General features: G+C 43.9%; 1 protein-coding gene across 5 annotated transcripts in view; it reads right to left on the bottom strand.

The window, feature by feature from the left end:
* Positions 1-19010, bottom strand: part of BRSK2 (BR serine/threonine kinase 2) — a 488884-nt gene that overhangs the window by 34753 nt on the left and 435121 nt on the right. For all 5 annotated transcript variants that reach the window (XM_019552172.1, XM_019552173.1, XM_019552174.1 and 2 more), the window contains 3 exons: positions 8563-8623; positions 3319-3526; positions 1906-1954 (listed from right to left, as the gene is read on the bottom strand). In XM_019552172.1, coding sequence (XP_019407717.1) covers positions 1906-1954; positions 3319-3526; positions 8563-8623 — 318 coding nt within the window. The remainder of the gene's footprint in view (positions 1-1905; positions 1955-3318; positions 3527-8562; positions 8624-19010) is intronic.

Genomic DNA, 19010 nt, shown 5'->3' with positions numbered 1-19010 from the left:
GAATTTTATTCCTGGCAAAAAGGTTCCAAAGCTCTACTTTCTCCCATAAATTCTCGAGAACTCTGCTGGCCAGCTCCTCACTTAGACTTAGACTCAGCATGATATTAAAGCACAAGTATCAGTGTGAGCCAGTGAGCAGTCCCGCTGATACAGAGGGGGCACCTCACATGTTTAATGTTCCACACATGCTGAAGTGCCTTGTTAAACTGGGGATCTCCGGCGTACCTAAGTGCAGCTCTGTTCAGGCAAATGTAACAGTCCTGCTTTACCCAAAAGACAGAGAAGGTGGCCCTTTAGGACTCGTTACTAAAAGATTCTCTGGGACTTTTTCATAAAAGAAAAAACAGCCATTACTTAGACATGCCAAGGTTCATTACCTAATCATGGGGACTGTTAAATGAATGAAGAGTGTTAAAAGATGTCATAAAGCAAAGCAGCACATTTTTTGAGGTCAATAGAGGTCCTGATGAGGCTGTCTTGTTTCTTATGGGGGGAAGGGGGGAAGAAAAGAAATGTAGAAGTGGGCACTGAGCAAGAAGACATCTATCGTTCAAATCAAATCCAGTTCATTATTTTTTACGACTTTTATTATGTTTACTGCGGTGTGCAACCCAATTGAACTCATTAATTCGGCAATTATACAGAACAGGGAAAAAGAGCCTTAGGCCTTGACTTGCATCCAAACTGCCTCAAATGACAGGCTCCAGCTCTCTGCACTAGCTCTTAAAAGAGGGGAACTGAGTGAAAAAGACAATACATTCAGAGAGGAGCTTCCACTGATGCACGTAAATGAGAAAGAAAGGAAGGATTTCGCTCACAGGCCTTTTATGCTTTTATACACAACAGAACATTTGAGGTAAGCCCATCATTTCTTTCTTTCCTGCAAATCTGTCCTCTTTATGAAGTTCCCTTATGCTTTCTCACAGCGGTAAACATTCCCATGCTTTAAATACACAGTGTACTGTATTTTCCCACGTGGATCTCTCCCTGACTCCTCACCCTGCTCCTTAGTGTAGCCTTGAAAATGGGCAGCCCATCTTTCACAGTACAAATCCCTGGGATGAGGAAACCTATTTAGGCAAAGCCACTCTCTCCAATTAGAGATCTTTGGACCCAAAATCTTCATCTAGGGCTCATGAATATTACACGCATGTGGCTAGACCGAGCGCCAAATCGCCTTGGTTGGCAGGGAAATTCTATGGGCACCGGGTGCACAAACACAAGCTGTGAAAATAAAAAGGAATAATTTGGCATCTGGTGCACGTATGACGGAACGTTTGGAGCAGCATTCTCCAGCAGGGCCTTCCAAATGCATTGTGCAGCAACGCACATTTGTGCAGCAAAATTGTTTCAATTGTGCACCGATGTTTAGCAATGTGCATGGTGAATATGAAACAGCTGCCAGAGCTCCTGGGGCTGCTGCCCTAACCAGTGCTGCATTTGCTACCACTGTCAGTGACTTTTCTGTACTGCTTCAGGAATGACTACTGAAACCTATGCCTAGGATACAAACGGTGGTACTCTAAGGTAAAGCTGTGACTGCATGGCCACAGCCAGTTATATGATATGGATCCTCCGACCAAGGAACGGTCTCTTGGAGAAACACAGGGAAAGAGAAGGAAGCAGGATGGTGTCTCAGAATGGGCAAAGTCAGTGTCCCAAAGAAAGCAAGATGGTTATTTGAAGCATGATCTAGCTCCTGCTGACATCATCAGGCATTAATCTGTACTTATGAGCCACAGCGGAAGAGCAGTTTCACCCTCCGAGTGCATGCACAAGTGACTGGCTGTATTCACATCATCTTTTGAGTCTTGGAACACTGTGCAGGTGTACTGCAATAGGCAGCAGGCACAGGAAGAAAATGCATGGGTGGCAAGATAAGCAGTGTATTAATGAATTACTTACTCTGGGGAAGATTCTGGGGTTAAATTGGACATCTCCTCCGGTGTAGGTACTGCATGCACATACACAGCCAAAGAGAGGGAGGGAGAAAAAGGACACGGTGAATAAGCAGACCCTTCTCTTCCTACTTCTGTATCAATGAAATCATCTTTGCACCACACTCCCCATGCATCTCTCTCTTGCAAATAGCAGGCAAATCCAAAAGTCTCAACACAGGCCTTCTGTCTCTAGATCCCTGCACTGATTCTTCTTTAATTTAGTGATACGCTTGGGGTCTGACCCAGAGATCACTGAGATCAAAGGAACGTTTAAGTGGCTCCAGTGGCTCTGGGTCAGGTTATTCCTGTGGTCTCTGATCATCACTTTCCATTGTTCCCGGCCTCCTCCCACCTTCCACTTGCAATTAGTAAATAAGTAAAAGCCCATTGTTAATTTTCACACCTTAATCAAGCTTTTTGTCCAGAGATTGCCCATATGCATTGAAAATAGGGAGATAAACCTTGTGAACTCTCCTAGGTGCAGACAAGGTATGAAAGCCCATCACATCAGCACCTTATCCCAAATCCAGCAGGCTCCAGCCAGAGGCTCAGGCTGGTGCCTAAGTCAGGTCACAGTCATGATGTTCAGTCCTTCTCTGGATGGATCCACCACCATGGATACAGAGACTCTGATAATCAGGGCCTATGCCTCAGCTCTTCCACACTATAACTCAGGTAGTCCTCCTCCCGTGAAGGACTCAAACCCACACCTTAGCTATACAATCATAAGCAATCAGATTAGATTCAGAGAGCATCTGGGGTTATCCAGGTGACTTCAGGTGTCCTATGCCAGACAGGAAATAGCCACCTGGGTCCTGTAGCAAATAAACTTGTCTCTCTCAGGTCTCCAGCAATGGAAACACCCCACACAGACCTGGAAGTGCTGATTATATTCAGGGAAAGAAAGAGTTAAACAGGATTATAAAATGAGCTGTACCATGGGTAGATAATCTCACTCTGTTTTCATCAATTGAGCACCTGGCTTGGGAAATAACAAGGCCCAGTCTAGCAAAGGTGCTGCAGATCATGACTAAAGGTCAAATTTAGCTAAGATGTAGGCAGAATTGAGGTGCATGGGGAGACCTGATAAAGGTCTACAGGATGGGGATAGCAGGAAGCATTGCAAGTCCTAACTCAAGTATATTGGCAGAGATGTGTGGGGACTCAGGGGATGCTTCAGGCTGGGATCATAGTTCAGGAGCAGAGCTGTGCTGTTGGAACTCGTACAGAGCCTGCTCCTACTTTTCTGGGACTGGCAATCACCAGAGCTACTATTCTCTTGTTCTGCCAGCACTAATAGGTATATCTCAGCAAATGAGATTTACATGGTCACTCTGGGGTATGAGAATGCCTGTGGGCGTTTGGACAATGGACTCACCTTGCAGTTTCCGGCGATGGAAGCGAGGAGACCCCAGGAAGCTGTTCTTGATGGAGTTGAGTCGTGTCCTCCAGGGCATTCCTCCAATGCTGGGGCTGGATGGTGGCGTTGGGTTGGGTGTGCCTGCTGGGCTCTCCTTTGGCGTATGGACAGGTGTCCCCTTGGGGGTAGGGAGGGGACTTCCCCTTGGAGAGGGGTGAGGGGTGACCTGTATGATGGGGATAGATTTGGTGCTTGGGTCAGTACTAGAAGGGAGTAATCTAACAGGAGACATAGGGTTGGTCTGCACTGTAGGAACGGCCAGCTGTGGGTTAAAGCCGGTGGCAGGCAGGCGACTTGGAGTGTTCTGCACAGGGGGATTCTGGGAAGAGGGGGGGTTGGCATTGCTAGTAGGGAGTGGGTTGGATTTGGTAGACTGGAGTGGTTTTTCAGCCAATTTGCTCTTGGATGGCAAAGTCTGCGTCTTTGGGTTGGGCTGCAGTGCTGGCTTTGGTTGGAGAACATGTCCAGGCCTGGAGGCGTTCCTACAAGCATCGGGTTCCAAGGAGACTTGGGGTCGGGGGGAGAAAGGGAGGTCAGGGTTTTGAGGAGGGATGAAAAACTTTCTGATAGGCTACAAAGACAGACGCAGAGTGTCCATGCACATTGAGAGCAGTGAGACACCCACACGGTGGGTGAGCAGACAAAGGAAAGTCAGAATAAAATCCATTCGAGGCACAAAGAGGCAGCATGGCAGAAGGAGATGGGAGAGATGGAGGTGAAGGGGTGTTGGGAGGGGGTTTGCAAAGAAACAAAAAACAAACAAACAAACACACACAAAACAAAACAAAAAAAAAACATGCAGTTAGCTGGGAACGCAGCATAATCAACAACAGCGGCGGCGGCGGCAGCAGCAGCAGCAGCAGCAGCGAGAACAACAGTGTCATAGCAGGCGTTATTATATAAACCAACCATGTGTCAGCCAAGGAAAACCACAGAGAGCAACACAAATTAAAAAAAAAGGGTGGGAGGAAAATTAAAATAACTGAGAAAAAAGCAGAAGGAGAGAGGCGCCACTTCCCTGGGAGTGCTCTGAGTGCCCAGTGGTGAGGGAAGCACGAGGTGAGGAAGGGGGAAAAAGAGCCATTCCAACCACACAGAAACTGAGACGTGCTTAGGTTGGGCATATCTCCTGGAGCTCAAAGTGCCCATCATCAAGCCCAGGAGAGAGATGCAAGTCCAAAAGAAAAAAGGGAGTGAGGCGCACGTGAAGTAGCAGGAGCGGCACAGGTTACTGCAGGCACCAAACAGAGCCTTTCCCTCCCTTTCCCCTTCCTTCCTCCCCCCACTCGAATTGGCATATGGGCTCCATCAGTAAAGGGCCGAGAAAAGAGAGAGTTTCATCCACCTTCCTCCCCTGGCCAGGTTGACATAACCTGCTTGGCATTAGTAAGAAGACTATGAAGCACAGCAGGGAGGCGAGGGTCCTAAACCAGGGTTAAACCGGGTGCTGGTTTGCAAACAGCTGAAGAATGAGAATCCCCAAAGATCCTGGCTAGACTATCTCCCAAGGAAGGAAGGAGACCTCCCATGAGCCCCATGGTCTCCTTCCTGGCCTCCATTCCCCACCCCCAGCTTCCGATTCCCGTCATCAACCAGTTGGGCATTCTTATTGCACCGCATTAGAAAGGAGAATATGAAGCATAGCAGGGAGGGGAGGGTCCTAATATTAACCGACTATGTGCAAAATTGGCTATGAAGTCCCAGTAGCACATGCTGGGCATGATGGTGGTGACTGTCACAGAACATAGTTAAAAAGGGGCAAGCAAAAACTCATAATCCACTACTGAGTGATGAAGACAAGGGATCATGCCTCTTTTTTTTTGGGTGGGGGGGAAATATTCACACATGTTAGTTACATGGGTGTTCTGGGAAAATAGTTTAAATGAGCTCAGCGAACAGCAATGCACAAACACAAGGAGTAAAAGTCTTTTAAAAAAGGACACTGGTGGTCTAAAATTCATGTATTTGGAACAAAACTATCTTCTTAGATGTTGCTAATAATGACGGGCATAGTGTGCATTGAAAACATTGTAAAAAATCACTCTTTTGGCTCTTTATTTTTGACCCACCACTCAGCTTCTTCTCTGGGTCTCTAATGATTTTCATTCATATTGCTGTTAACACCTAAAGGCTCTAATTAAGAGCCATACAGACATATGACCAGGCTCCACGTTTCAGTGAGCAGACCAATGGTTTTCATGTCTTAGTTCTCATGGACTAGCACAGGACTTCAACATTTGAACAAATATGGAGGAATAGTTCAAGCAAACAAACAAGACTGTTTGCATTGAGGCAGACTTACTCCAAAGACCCCTGAAAACAATGGGAGGCTTTTTATTGACTTTAGTGGGCTTTAATTCAGGCCCTGAACACCAAAAGAAAACTACTACATTAAAACATTTCTATTAACCTTAGGTTCCACAAATCTGTTTCAAAATTAAAATATCTGATCTTTTTTGATAAGCTCCAATTACCACTGGGAACAGAAAGGCAAACAGATTAGGAATGCGGCTGGCTTGTGCAAGTCACTAGCAGGAATCGGTCACTAACCATTTGCAAACCATTCCAGTGGAAAAGCACGGGAATGTAATAATGAGAAAGATTCTCCTGCAATTTTTGCAGTTCATGCACCAGATAATGTTTGGCAGCTCAGGATTCAGACTTATTAAAAATCAAACCAAACTGCTCTCACTTAAATTAGCATAAATTTGAAGCCATTAATTTTACTGGTTTTACAGCAGTGTAACAAGAATACAATTTGGCCCATGCCTTATTGGTGCAACTAGGATACTAAAAGATGCACTAAGTTCCTGATCTTCTGAGATTCAAACTCTTTCAACTACCGCTGAACTCAGCATCTCATGGAATTGTGCCCAAGTAGCGTAAATACATGCTTTATTGTTAAAATACTTTCCTACTTGCAATAATCTTAATGGTGCCTATACATGTGTTACTTAGCATTCTAATTGGAATGCTAATTAATTATTCAATTAACTGAGTCTGCTCCATATTCTAATTAGAATGCTCCAGCATTCCCACAGCGACAAGTGTATTAAGCCCCCAGGTTTCAAAATGGCTGCAGGGGCGCTTCAACTAAAGCTCATTGAATGAGCTTTAGTTAAAGTGCCCTCATGGCCATTTTGAAATGCTTAATACATGTGATGGTGAGCTGTTTTAATTAGAATGGCTCTCTGGGAACTGCTTTAATTAACACACCCCCAAGCATGTGTTTAGGTGCTAGTATAAGCATCGCTTAGGCCTTTTTAAATTAAATGATTTTTTTATCCCAAGTATGCCCGTGTAAGTCCAAAATGTACCCCACTTACAATAGTTATGGCCTGTTGAGAATGCCATCTGGGTGTGAAACAGCTTTTCAAAATTATTTAATCAAATGGGCCTAAGTATTAATCTTAAGGCACAGTCACAATAGACAAGACACAGGAAATCTTATTTATGAAAGCATTTCTTATACAATCAAGCAGTCCCACTGAGGACAATGGAAGTAAGTGCCGCTGTGAGAAAATATTGCTCACATGATTTAGGTTGGCAGGATTGGCTGCCTATTTTTGAGCACAAAACTATTCTGGGGGCTCTTTTTCCATTTATTCCAGAGCAACAGTTAATGCCAGTCTCAGAAGCCTACCCATTCCTGCTAATATCAATCATGTCAGTGCACAGACAATGCCAGTGCATGAAATGGAGCTTTGTTGGCTCCCGGTGTACTAAATTCACAGAAGGAAGGGACCTAAGATGTCTGTTTGGTGCCAAACAGGAGAAATACTGATGGAAAAAGCTTCAGAACTCAAATACTTCTAAGAAAATGTTTAAAACAATGCTGAAGCTGAAAAAGTCAGTGAAGCTTGTATGTGATGGTGGCTCTGAGAATGGGAACTACACACAACTGTTTTACTGGGAGTGGCAATTTTAAGCATGTGGGATGCTGGTATTATTTATACATGTATTAAGGCATGAATTTTCATAGGATGGGGTTGTACCTGCTCACAGAAAGACTGGGGATTTGGAAAGGGCTATGAAGACCCTTAAAACTATGTGAGAAGTCCTCAGCTGGTACAAGTCACCACAGACTAGGCTCAAGGATAAGGACATGAGCCTTCTGTTGTGGCTCTGGGCTGGGAGCTGCACTGACAAAACTTTCTTTGCCAGATGCTATTCCTGGAATCCTTCTCTCTGCCCCAAAAGAGGCTCCCCACCAAAACAGAGCCTCTGTCCAACAGCGACTGCATCCTGGCTCTGTTTTGGCTTGGCATTAGGTTCACTGATCATTGCTGAAGGTTGTGCATGACTTAAGTCCCCCGAAACTTTCCACCTTTTCCACCAGGCACACCTTCTCCAGCAGATCAAGCTTGATCCCCGGCTGGTGGTGATGATGTCTCTCCTGCCCCAGCTCTGCCCCCCACCCCACAAGAAAAAAAAAAGGATAGCTCCTAGGTGGATAAGATAGTCTGTGCACTGGTACTCAGGGAATTATTCTCTTATGTTTAATTTGGTTTTCACTCAGCTAAGAGCCTACTAGGACTAAAGGGAAGTTTGCCTTGGCAGGGTTTGACTAGACAAAATTTGGTTCACTGATGGGATACAGAAGTGAGTGCCTCCGTTTCCCCAGACTTTCAGTGCACCAACCTTAGGTTTCCGTCAGGCTTCTGCTCCACCCTCAGCTACCTATAATTTCTTTTCCCAGAAGCAGTAACTACAGCAGATGGATGAAGCATGGTGCTTACTCCCATGCTCCATCAGAGTCCTCTGTGCTAGCCAGACTGACTTTTTGTCAAGCATGGTTCTGTTGTAGCAAGCAACTCTTCCTAACATGGCTTGCTGCTCCAGCATGGCTTTGTAATAATCAGAACATTAGCTGAAACCATGCCACAGAGTCTTCAGCCGGGCATTACAGGCCCCAGCCATGCTTAATCATAAGGGTGGCTTTAAACATTATTATGATACAAAGGATGAGGAGGGCTACAGCAAAATTACTGCATCACCACAGGCAACACAGGAAACATGTATGGTAAGAGAGACTGCCCTTGGTTCCAAAAAACGTCTCCCTGACCCACACAAACTGATGGCAAGCCAAGGAAAATAAAAAGCATTGCACACAGAACCACAGCTCTACCAGAACAGCTGCTGAGAAGCAATAAGCATGGCTAAGGGTATTGTACGAAGAAAGCCTAAAGCAAGGTCACTTACCCTTGGACTGCTGAGGGGGCTGGTGGAGAGGCCAGATGAAGCTCCGCTGATCGACCGAGACCTGAGTGGACACAACAAGTAGAGATGGCCCTCAGAACCCCTGGGTGAGCAACAGCCCCTGAACACCAGCCGCCCCATGCACAGGCACGAGGTGAGGAGCAGGAGGAATGCTGCCACTCAGAAAAGCGCATAGCTCTTTCCTCATCCTCTCATTACTGTGATGCATCTGACATATCTTCTGATTCCCTGGCCCCCACATCAAGTCTTAGGGAAAGGACCCTATTAACTCCCAGGTACTCTCTTTCTGAGTGGAGCTGGGCACTATCACCTGCTTCTGGGTCTGGGTATTCACACATGGACAGCTACTGCTTCCTGCCATTGGAAACTAGCACAGCTCAAGGCAAAAGGCCTTATCAGAAGCTCGGTGCGTGTGTTGAAAATTATTTTTGGCACAAGTTATCTATGTACAGAAAGAAAAACCCTTTGTATGCTATAGGTGAAGCCCTCCACAACATAGTAAACCATTCCATGGGTGATTTGCAGGAGCAGGATATTGTTCCAGGTACTAAGAAAAGACTGACTCTACCATAAGCATGGTATGTTATCTTCTCACATCAGAGGACCATCCCAGTGACCCCAAAACTCAGATCTGTTATGCATGTTTGTTTAAAGCTAGCCACCATTTCCAGCTCCTTGCTGGCAGGATTTGCCATGTCATGGGCTCTCCAGATATGTTTCTATATAAAATCACTGTTCCCTTCTGCTCACTAAGAAACTTCATGTAGGGGCCCACGGGCTTCTTGAAGGGCCCCTCTGTATGAAACCATCTGTTCTTCCGTTCACCAGAATGGCTCAAAGACCAACCTGCTAAGAGCTCAGCCCTGCTGTGCACACACCAGGATAACCTCTCTTTCAGATCATGAGCTCTTCACCTCTAGGGGGTTACCTCGAGGTGGGATTACTGCCTCTTCTGCCTGCTGAGTTCTACAAAGCAGCAATTTCACACCAACCTGTCACTGTAGGGGCCCATGGGGGATAACAGGCCCTTCTAAACACTGATAATATTTATTATTGGTTGGCCTGCTGCTCTGTCAATGAGCATGTTGTACTTTATGGGAGTGCTAACATTCATATGGAATCACCTGTCCTTGTGTTCTCAAGCAATGGTCCCCACCAAAATCTGGCAGCTAGCAATCTAAACACATCAACACTGTACTAAGACAAGCAGTCCTAAACTGAAGGGACATGCAGGCTAAACGGGGGATGTAATACTTGAGCAGGGACAAAATTATCTGCTAGAGCAGAAAGCACTTCCTGTCGTCCTACACAGATCCAGAAGTAGGACTTAAAAGCTTCAGAGGCCACTACTTTCAATCCTCCTCAACTAGAAGGGTCAATCTTGAAAAACAATTTTGGAAGGAGATTACACTGGAGAAACAACCCAGCCTAAAGCTAACATAGAAAATGTCAGTTGCCCAGTTTTGCAAACATCTCACCAATATATGAATATAGCACCTCCTTTTGGAAATACAAAACAATTATTCACCTTCAGCTAACATGATAAAGAAATGATGAAATCTTCTAAGTGTTTGTAAAACAGAATATACATGCATAAACATGCACCTACACAAACATGTTTTAGGTGTATACATATAAGCATAAATAGATTTAAATAGGTATTCATTACAAATGTGGGGGTGTGTGTATAGATATATCCATATATATATGGATTTGTAAGAATATGCAGCCCTTAAGAAAACCCAAAATACATTAAGTCAATGTCCCCGTCTATGAGTCTTATTCAGAGCTCAGCAGCCTAGGCCTATGGGCTGGATCTGGCCCATGGAAGCACTGGTTGCAGCCCACGAAGCCGGGACTTTGATGCTGCTGCTCCACAGCCAGGCAATGGAGAGAAACAGCACCAGGGAGAAGTGGAATCCAGGTCCTAGCGCCTCAGAGCTGACCTGGGCCATTCCAGCCCACCACCAGAAAATGCTGCTGACCACTGGTTTCATTGATTTCCTCTATAAGAATAAGTTCATAAATGTAGTTGCAGGATGGTTTCACATCTACATTTTCTAAAAAAGGAAAGATATGATAGCATTTTAAAATTCTATGAGAAGCAGGAGAAATATTTCCACTGAGGGCTTCAGCTAATATGCAACACAGTGGTAAGTCCCATCCTCATAGTTCATATCAAATGCAGAAACCCTCTGTGGAATTCCTTCCTTGTATCTCAGCGTCGCTGGGCCATTATTCTGCATCTCTATAAAATCTACAGGCCTAAACTCTGCATTTGCATCCCTGTGGGGTTCCCAAGAGTAGACAGCCGCGTAGATTCAAGCAGAGTATGGACTGTTTTGTAAACATGCTCTACTTTCGCTGGATTTTTAGGAAGTTTTACTTCTCACTCTTAATTGAACCAGCTAAATGCAAACATAGCTGTGGCCCTGTGTACTGAATGTCCAGTTGGTTACCATCACCTCTGTGTGTATGAGAGTCATCAAGGAAAGATCCCTCCAAACCAGAAGTACCAACAAGTAACACATCACCTTGCAGCATGCTTTTACAGGTAATTCCTGTAAATACCTTCAAAGTACTCAGGTCCCTAACTTCCACTGGGAGCTGTTCCCATTAACACTCCAGCATGGCTGGAAGTGGATCTTTAGCACTCACCTGAATTTTAGAACCGTTTGATTAAAGCCTTCAATCCCCTAATTTCTCTCTCCAATCGGGTCTGCTCCCAGGTATCCCGACTCCCCCCCTCTCCACCTGCCTCTCCCCGCATTTAATACAGCAAACAGTCACAAAGATGGGGGCACAACATAGCAAGGCCCCACCTCCTACACCACAATTCTTTATGAAAGGAGTGGTCATGTCGTGAGTTTTCATCCTTTAGAAGTCTGTGGCAGGGGACAGAACAAAGGGTTCGTGTAAACTCCACTGGGAAAAATATTCAGCATCTATATCATTGTTTATATGCACTCAGCCGTACTTATACTCAGTGGCTTCTGCTGTTCTTTATACAAATGAGGTGAGAGGTAGCATCACCCCTGTAATCTTGCTTAGCTTTACAACACTAGAAATTGTGTGTTGGGGACATTGGGCAGAGTTTAGGAGGTTCATGATTGATTTTAAATGCTTCTGAGGAAAGCGCACTCCCAATTTAAAACATTTTCTGGAAAGCAAAGGAGGGGCAAGAGGGGGACTGATTCTTTGAGTTCTCCTTTGTACTTTCCTATTTTTAAGTAGTCCCAGTATTTGCAATGACCAGTGGGAGAAAGCTCCCAAATTGGTTGGGGGAAGCTCACACATGGCAGGCTCTTCAGCTTCCCCGAAGAAAAGCCATCAAGCAAAAATCAAAGCTTTTTCTTCTTCCCAGCAAGATCACCTTCACTTGGAAAGACATGAGTCTTGGCTGTAAAAAAACTACCTCAGGAAGACTTTACGTTGCTCCTGCATCTGTCATTCCAGTGCACAGGACCGAGGGAAAGGGTGAAAAGCAGTTGAGAAAAGGTGCCCTAGTCATGGCATGATAAGACAAAAGAACAGAGATAATTTAAATATATATATGTATCTCCTGGACAGTGGAAGTGGAGGCAGTATAGTGTGCCTGCAGGCAGTACATTGGCACAGCAGAACCTGAATGATCTTGCCAAGTGCAGAAAAAGAAAGATGAATGTGGGAAACCACAATGGAAAACGTACCTTTCATCTATGACTATGAAGTAAGTTTATTTAGATGAAAATATTTCTTAGTGTGTAACCTTCTCAGAGTCTCTAAGGGTGCTGAACATCATTGGAAGTTAAGTAATAAATCTATAATTATTCAAATTTAAAAACCCATGTGAGACCTTGGGTACCTATCAGTATTCCTTTCATGAAACTTGTGCGAGACTCGTTGGCTGTACTCTGTGTTGCTCCCTGCACCTAATGGATGCAGTTAAATTGAAGGAGGCTAAAGGGCTTGTTAAAGAAAGCAGGCAGGGAGGGACAACAATGGTCTGGGTAAGGAGCATCCTCTCAAATATGATAGCCAGGACTTCTCGGCTCCAACCCGATTACAATTTATCAACCATTTATTAAAAAATCTCTCTTAATAATTTGTCCTCCTGATGCTTCATATTATAAATGAAAGTTTAACTTAAATTAGACACAATGGGACGGTTAGAGATTCTGATCTACTAAAAGTTCAGTTGTATGGGGGGTAGGGGTGCTGTGAGTTGCCAAGGGTGGGTCAGTGAAGAAGCGGACAGGCTGCGAAGGCTCCCTGAGACAGAGATACCTCTCATATGCTAAGAGCAGTGCATGTTATTCCTCCTCACAAAGAGATGGGGAATAAACTAGACTTGCCTGAGCTATGCTAAATTTAGAGAAGGGGTTGTGCGTGTAGGACTCTTTTTTGTTGTATGCCTTGGCATGGGGTGGCTTGTTCCTTTTGGTGTGGGAATAAGTAGTGCCTTTTTTTTTTTGAAGAGGGTATTGAGTCACTTTAAAGCTACCTCCAAATGCAAACCCTTGCAGAGTCCAGTCCCATTTGGACCTGATGAGGTAGTCACTGTGAGGACCCACCCAAGGGGCTTCCCTCAGATCTAAGACATCTGGGCTGCCTACACAAGTGCTGCTTTGCCTTCCAATTAGAACGCTTTAGCATGGCCTTACCATGACATGTATAAGCCCTCATGCATTTAAAAATGGCTGTGAGGGCGCTTTATCTAAACCTTGTTGAATGAAGTTTAGATAAAGCATCTTGCAACCATTTTTTAAATGTGCAGGGGCTTAATACACATGATGGTGATGTGTTTTAATCAGAGTGGCTCTCCGGGAACCACTCTAAATAAAATGCACCTGCACCCCTGTGCATATGTATAAGCAGCCCTGGTGAGGAGTGATAAAGAGATGAGACCTAGGATCTGTGTGTATGGAAGAGCACTCCATGGCACCCTAAGAAGGCAGCTGACCTGGTATCTCCTTATAACTGATAATATAGCACACCTCATTTGGCCTTATGTGACAATGCTTCAGATAGTACATGTCCCAGTACTGTGTACTGTGCACCACTGCTCATCAGTCTTTTTAGCGGTCACACATGACTGTCCGGTCTAGGAGAAAGGCTTTATCACCATACTAATTGGGTGCAAATAAAGCTATTGGGATGGGGTTTTCAAAAGCACTTATATCACTTATGAGCATAAGCCCTTTTAGTTTTCAGGAGGATTTTGGCTCCTAAGTCACTTCAGTGCTACTGAAAAACTCATCTTCCTCCCATGCCATTATGCACCCTATATGGGCTATGTATTTTCAGAAACAAAATATTTTAGAAATGTTTTGTAAAGGTGATTGGTGCTATTTCTCATACCCTTCTACCAGCGAAACCAAGTTTCTTAGAGCCGTAAGTTCAAATCAGGGATAAATTCTGTAGGTTACCATTTTACCCTTGGGTCTAATTAATGCTCTTTGATAAACTGCAGACATATTGCTTCTTCTCAGCTCCTCAACAGCCTCTAGGACACTAGAAATCATTTGTTCAAACAATTCTAAACCCATACAGTTAAGAAAAGATTAAAGGCTTGTTTTGTCTCTTCTCTGACAGTAATCTTAGCAAAGAACAACCAAAAATGTTTCACTTCTGCCAAAAAATTAGAATCCAGTGACAAATCTAGACTGGACTTACTTTACCTTTGTTTTCTGTTTAAATAAAACTCTCACAAGTTTTTACAGTGTCACATGAAATTCAGTGCTTTGTAGGAGACATGAATTCAACCACTTTCAGAATTTTCTTTTCTAATGCCTACCTGGTGGGACTCATTTGAGTCCAGTTTTTCTCCCACCCAGGCGGGGGGTTGGACTTGAAGATCTACAAGGTCCCTTCTGACCCGACTTCTATGATTCTATGATAATAAATGGTACTGTTTAGTACCAGGTCCTTGTATAGACGTCTTCAAATAGGCTTGTTGGTCCCAGGCTTGTTTGTCACTGTGTGTTGGATACAACCCTGTCATCAGCATTTTAGCTATGCACATCTGGGAGCTTGCATCCAAGAATGGGAGCTTGAAGCATGGATGTATGACACAGCATGTGCACTGAATTTGCATCCCTGGAGGGTGTTCACTGAAACCAGGACTCTGGATTTATCCAGTCCCATCAGTGGCAGTTAACATTTCAGCCAAAGGATCCAGCTAGCTACTTGCTCATTTTTTTAAAGCACAAATCCTTTGGAATCAAACATAAACTAAATGCCGTTATGCTTGCTAAGATCAAGATTCCTAAACTGCAACACCGAGTCCAAGTTCTCCAGAAAGCTGATAGGAAAGCAGTCCAATTGGTCTCTCAGCATTTCAAGCTGGGGCTGGCTCCCCAATCCATCTAAACCTTTGGTCTTAAGCACTAGCCAGAAAACTTGTTTTGTCCCTTTGAAAAATTGTGCATAAGACTGGAAGATTGAGAGGCTAATGCAAGTTCAGCACCATGGAGAGTTAGGCCTCATACTCCTAGGGCTCCACTCTGCAACTGCTTCCTACTGTAAATAGTTATGTTAAAGTCCACAGACCTAATCATAGGAGTTAATTGTACCCCTAGTAGAAAATGGAGGCAAAATCTTTCAGAATCTCATACACATGGTGAAATGAGGAGGTGTGAGGGGTAGCTTGCTCCATTCTGCTCTGGTTTCATTAAGAGTATTCTTTGTCACACAGGGCACATCTACACATTCATTAATGCACTGTAATTATGGTGCGTTAAGTTTAGTACCTGTGATAACATGTTACACACCTTTTTGTGATGCTAATGTGCAGTACACTAATTCTACTGCACATTAGCGCATTAGCACAGTTTTTGCCTGCCACATGAATGCACATTAGAATTAGTCTACTGTACGTCTAGTGTCTCATGTAGATGTGCCCACTGCATATTAAATTAACAGTTTATAAAGAATTAATAGATAATTAGCATGTGTTATAAACTTGAGGTAACATGAACAATATGTTACAAGTCATAATCTCTACATCAGTACAAGATGCTTTCACTGCCGATATTCCACAGTTCAAAGTGCCTGTTGATTTTTTGGACACTGTAACATCCTACTCCAATTTATTAATAAATATAACATTTTAATAAATATTAAAAACCATTTTAAAATTATTTGTCATCCTGATGTTACACATTTATAGAGGAATGTTTATCCTAAAGTGTGACCACATTCCTAGATATACCTAGAGTCTATTTACAGTACAGAAAAACAAAGAATTTGTGTCTATTTCTGGGGCCAACTGCTTATTTCCCTATAGAAAAAGAATTTGTGCTAAGTGGAGAGAAAATACCCCAAAATTATTTCAGATCAAGCATGGGACTGAGTTTTGTTGTAAAAAGCAAAGCAAAAAAACCCACGAGGATCAATAATAACTGGAGTGTGCCAGACAGACAGGAGAAGTGCACTGGGTGGGAAAGGGGTTCCCATTCTCAAGGTGTCCAGGTATCTGCACAGTGTCTGGGATTAACTCTATGCCCCCATAAACATTGAACCTCCCCCCCCACCCCCAACAATCAAAAAAGAAAACAAAACTAAAAGAAGAAAAGTATATGGAGTGTGACCCCAACACAAAAACACACAAACGCATACAAAGGCACCCAAAAATGCTTCTTCCCACATCTCTCTCCTTGCTAGAAAGTCTCATTCAATAAAGGATAGAAATCAATATTTGTAAACTGTGCAAATGAAAGAGTCCTTGTACAGGATATAACAGGTCCCACAACAGGTATAATCCAAAACTGGAGCTTACCCCAATAGATCAGCACTCGCCATCCTCGGAAGAGGGGAATAAGGGGAGAGAGAGAAAGACAGAGTGGGACGTGGGAGCAAGTGGAGAGAAGAGTATGAAAAGCAGAGTGAAATACTGTTCAGAGAACTGAAAGGTCATCATTATTGCTATGGGATTCTCCCCTTTGGGGGACAGGGGATACTAGGGGAACAGTTTAATTTACTATACAATGGTTTTTGTACTGCACATAAACACTGCAGACATGCCAGACTTCTGTATGGGGCAAGCTTGGGGGAGAGACATACCAAGGCATTAGGGACCCCAACCACACCAAACTAACTCGATCAGCAGAGTGAGTAGTTCAGGTTCCTTGCTCAGTTTCCATGCAGTCTCTTAGCTGAAGCACAGTCAGATCAGTATAGCATCCCTCTGTTCCCCAAAATGTTTCCCTTGTACAAACTGTGAAAAGCATTGGCCATTAAAATGTGCATTTCTGAGCTAGCCTGGGAGCCCAGTAAGTGAGACTGTAGGCCACATAGCAATCCTGCTTTGACACTGGCTTAACAGTGATGTGGGAACACTTACTGTGTTAAACTCAGGGATTCACACTGGCTTGGCCATGCCAGCTCAGCAATCCAGTGTTTATCCCTGCGGGTGAGTTACATGCTCCAGAATCTCACTTTCCATTTAAAAGAAATTAAGTCTCTGGGCCTTAGAAACTGCAAAGATAACAGTTCCAATGTGAATGGAGGATAAATCAATGCAGTGCTGAAGACAGCCTGAAAGAACAGCCCTGGAAAAGGGGTGAGGGCAGTCAATTTATCTCCCTGGTGTGTTGACTCTGAAGCCTAATGGTGACAATTCAGATACACAATATTCCTAATTTTTTACTGAAGATCAGCGCACCCAAGAAGAAAGGAGCTGGTCAGATTATTAAGCTCTCAGGACACATCTGGCCCATGACTAACCTTCAGATAGTGTCACTACTTTTTATTTTCCTGATCTGGCCTTCGGCTTATGTAAAATCTCTGGTTTGACATTCAACCAAAATCTTTTCAAATAGGGTGGGATAGGACTGTTTTCTCTCTCTTTCTCTCTCTCACTCTCCGGTTCCTGGAATGGGCTCCCAAGTTGCCAGTGTTTCCCATATGATGGAATCCATTCTCCATGGGACGGTCACCATGAGAAATGCCAAAATGAGTATTTGCCAAGTAGATTTCACAGTTTACATATAAACGAAGGCAGGCATGCATCTCATGGCATGAACATTCCAAACACTGTATAGGGAGGTTTTAAGACAATTTAAGACTCAATTTGAATAGAAAGAAAGAAATCATTATGTTATACATTGACAGAGAAGTGGAAAGAAGCATTAGAGTGAGCGCTTTTCCATGTGCTTGAATGATGCTCCACTTGTACTTTGGTTTGGACGTACAATTTAGATAAGTGTAGGGCCAAATGTTGTTCTCGGCGGCATCTGGCAACTGAGATTAGCATTTGGCACCCAGGCTATGCATACATGATACACCCACGTTCACACTCAGTGTATTTAAATATGCATATAATGGATATGTATTGATTTATCGATTTTTCTTTCAAGGTATTTTCCCCAAAGGCAAAGGCACTGAGGATTTTAACAGAGAATGGAAAGCAAATCAACAATGGGGGAAAAGGAGAAGGGAAATGAGATTAAAAACAATAACAATCCCAGGACACAATACACCCAGCAGCGCAGACATGTGCATTCCCTACAATACTGAAGCAAGTGAACTACGGAGCTGTAGCAACCCAGATACAGAAGAGAAAAAAGCATTGAGGGGGGAGAGAGAGAGAGAGACAGAGAAAGAGAGAGAGAGAGAGAGAGAAATATAGAAGAGAGAAAGAAAAAGAAATAGAAGAGAGAGAAAGAGAGAGAGAGTGAGAGACAGAGAAGAAGAAAGTGACAGTGGCCTCAGCTACTAAGACAACCATGTGCATCTAGAGGGACGAGACCCTTAAAGATGCAGTATTCCTTTTAGAAGAATCAACCAAAATATTGGATAATGAAACATTGGCCAAAGATTTAGTGGCCACCATGACTAGTTAGAAGAGTCATTTTGCTGGGGTACTCTTTGCTGCCCCTTCTTCCCCACTCCATCAGTGGACCTGGAGTAAATTTCTATTCCCTGTAGCATCCCTCTCCTTAGTCCGTTCAAGAACGGGTATCTGTGGAGGCTTTCAGGCAGTAACCTGGCCCTCTGTCTTCAGTCCTCTGAAAATATCTCCCCTAGAATGGAGCTCAAAGTGAGGCTATGCTTTTAGTGGACTGCCCCAGCAGCCTCTGTGAACTCGTTTCTCCATGCTTTCCCCAGATGCAGCAGCTACAGAAGAAATGCAAAAAGAAATGCATGGTGCCAGGAGTCCTGGCAGACATTTATTGGGTCACAAACAAGATAGAAAGGCCTCTCACTGCCTGTGAGGGAGGTCTAGATGCTGTTGAAAAGCTATACTTTTTGGTAGGCCTAAAATGAAATGCCCACACTTTTAGGAACTCAGCTCTCTCACCTTCTGCTTCAGGGAGGGGATTACCATGGGAAACACGCAGTGTCTTTGTCTCAGGATAACAGCAGTGGGAAGCTCAGTGACAGGATGGACACTGTGTAGTGACATGTCATGACCACATCCTGGCCATAAGCTTTTATGAATTTCTAAT

Source organism: Crocodylus porosus, unplaced genomic scaffold (genome assembly GCF_001723895.1).
Source record: "Crocodylus porosus isolate Cpor-Errol unplaced genomic scaffold, CroPor_comp1, whole genome shotgun sequence".
NCBI classification, from domain to species: domain Eukaryota; kingdom Metazoa; phylum Chordata; order Crocodylia; family Crocodylidae; genus Crocodylus; species Crocodylus porosus.
Note: the sequence above shows the minus strand (reverse complement) of the source record. Positions and strands in the feature narration are given on the sequence as shown.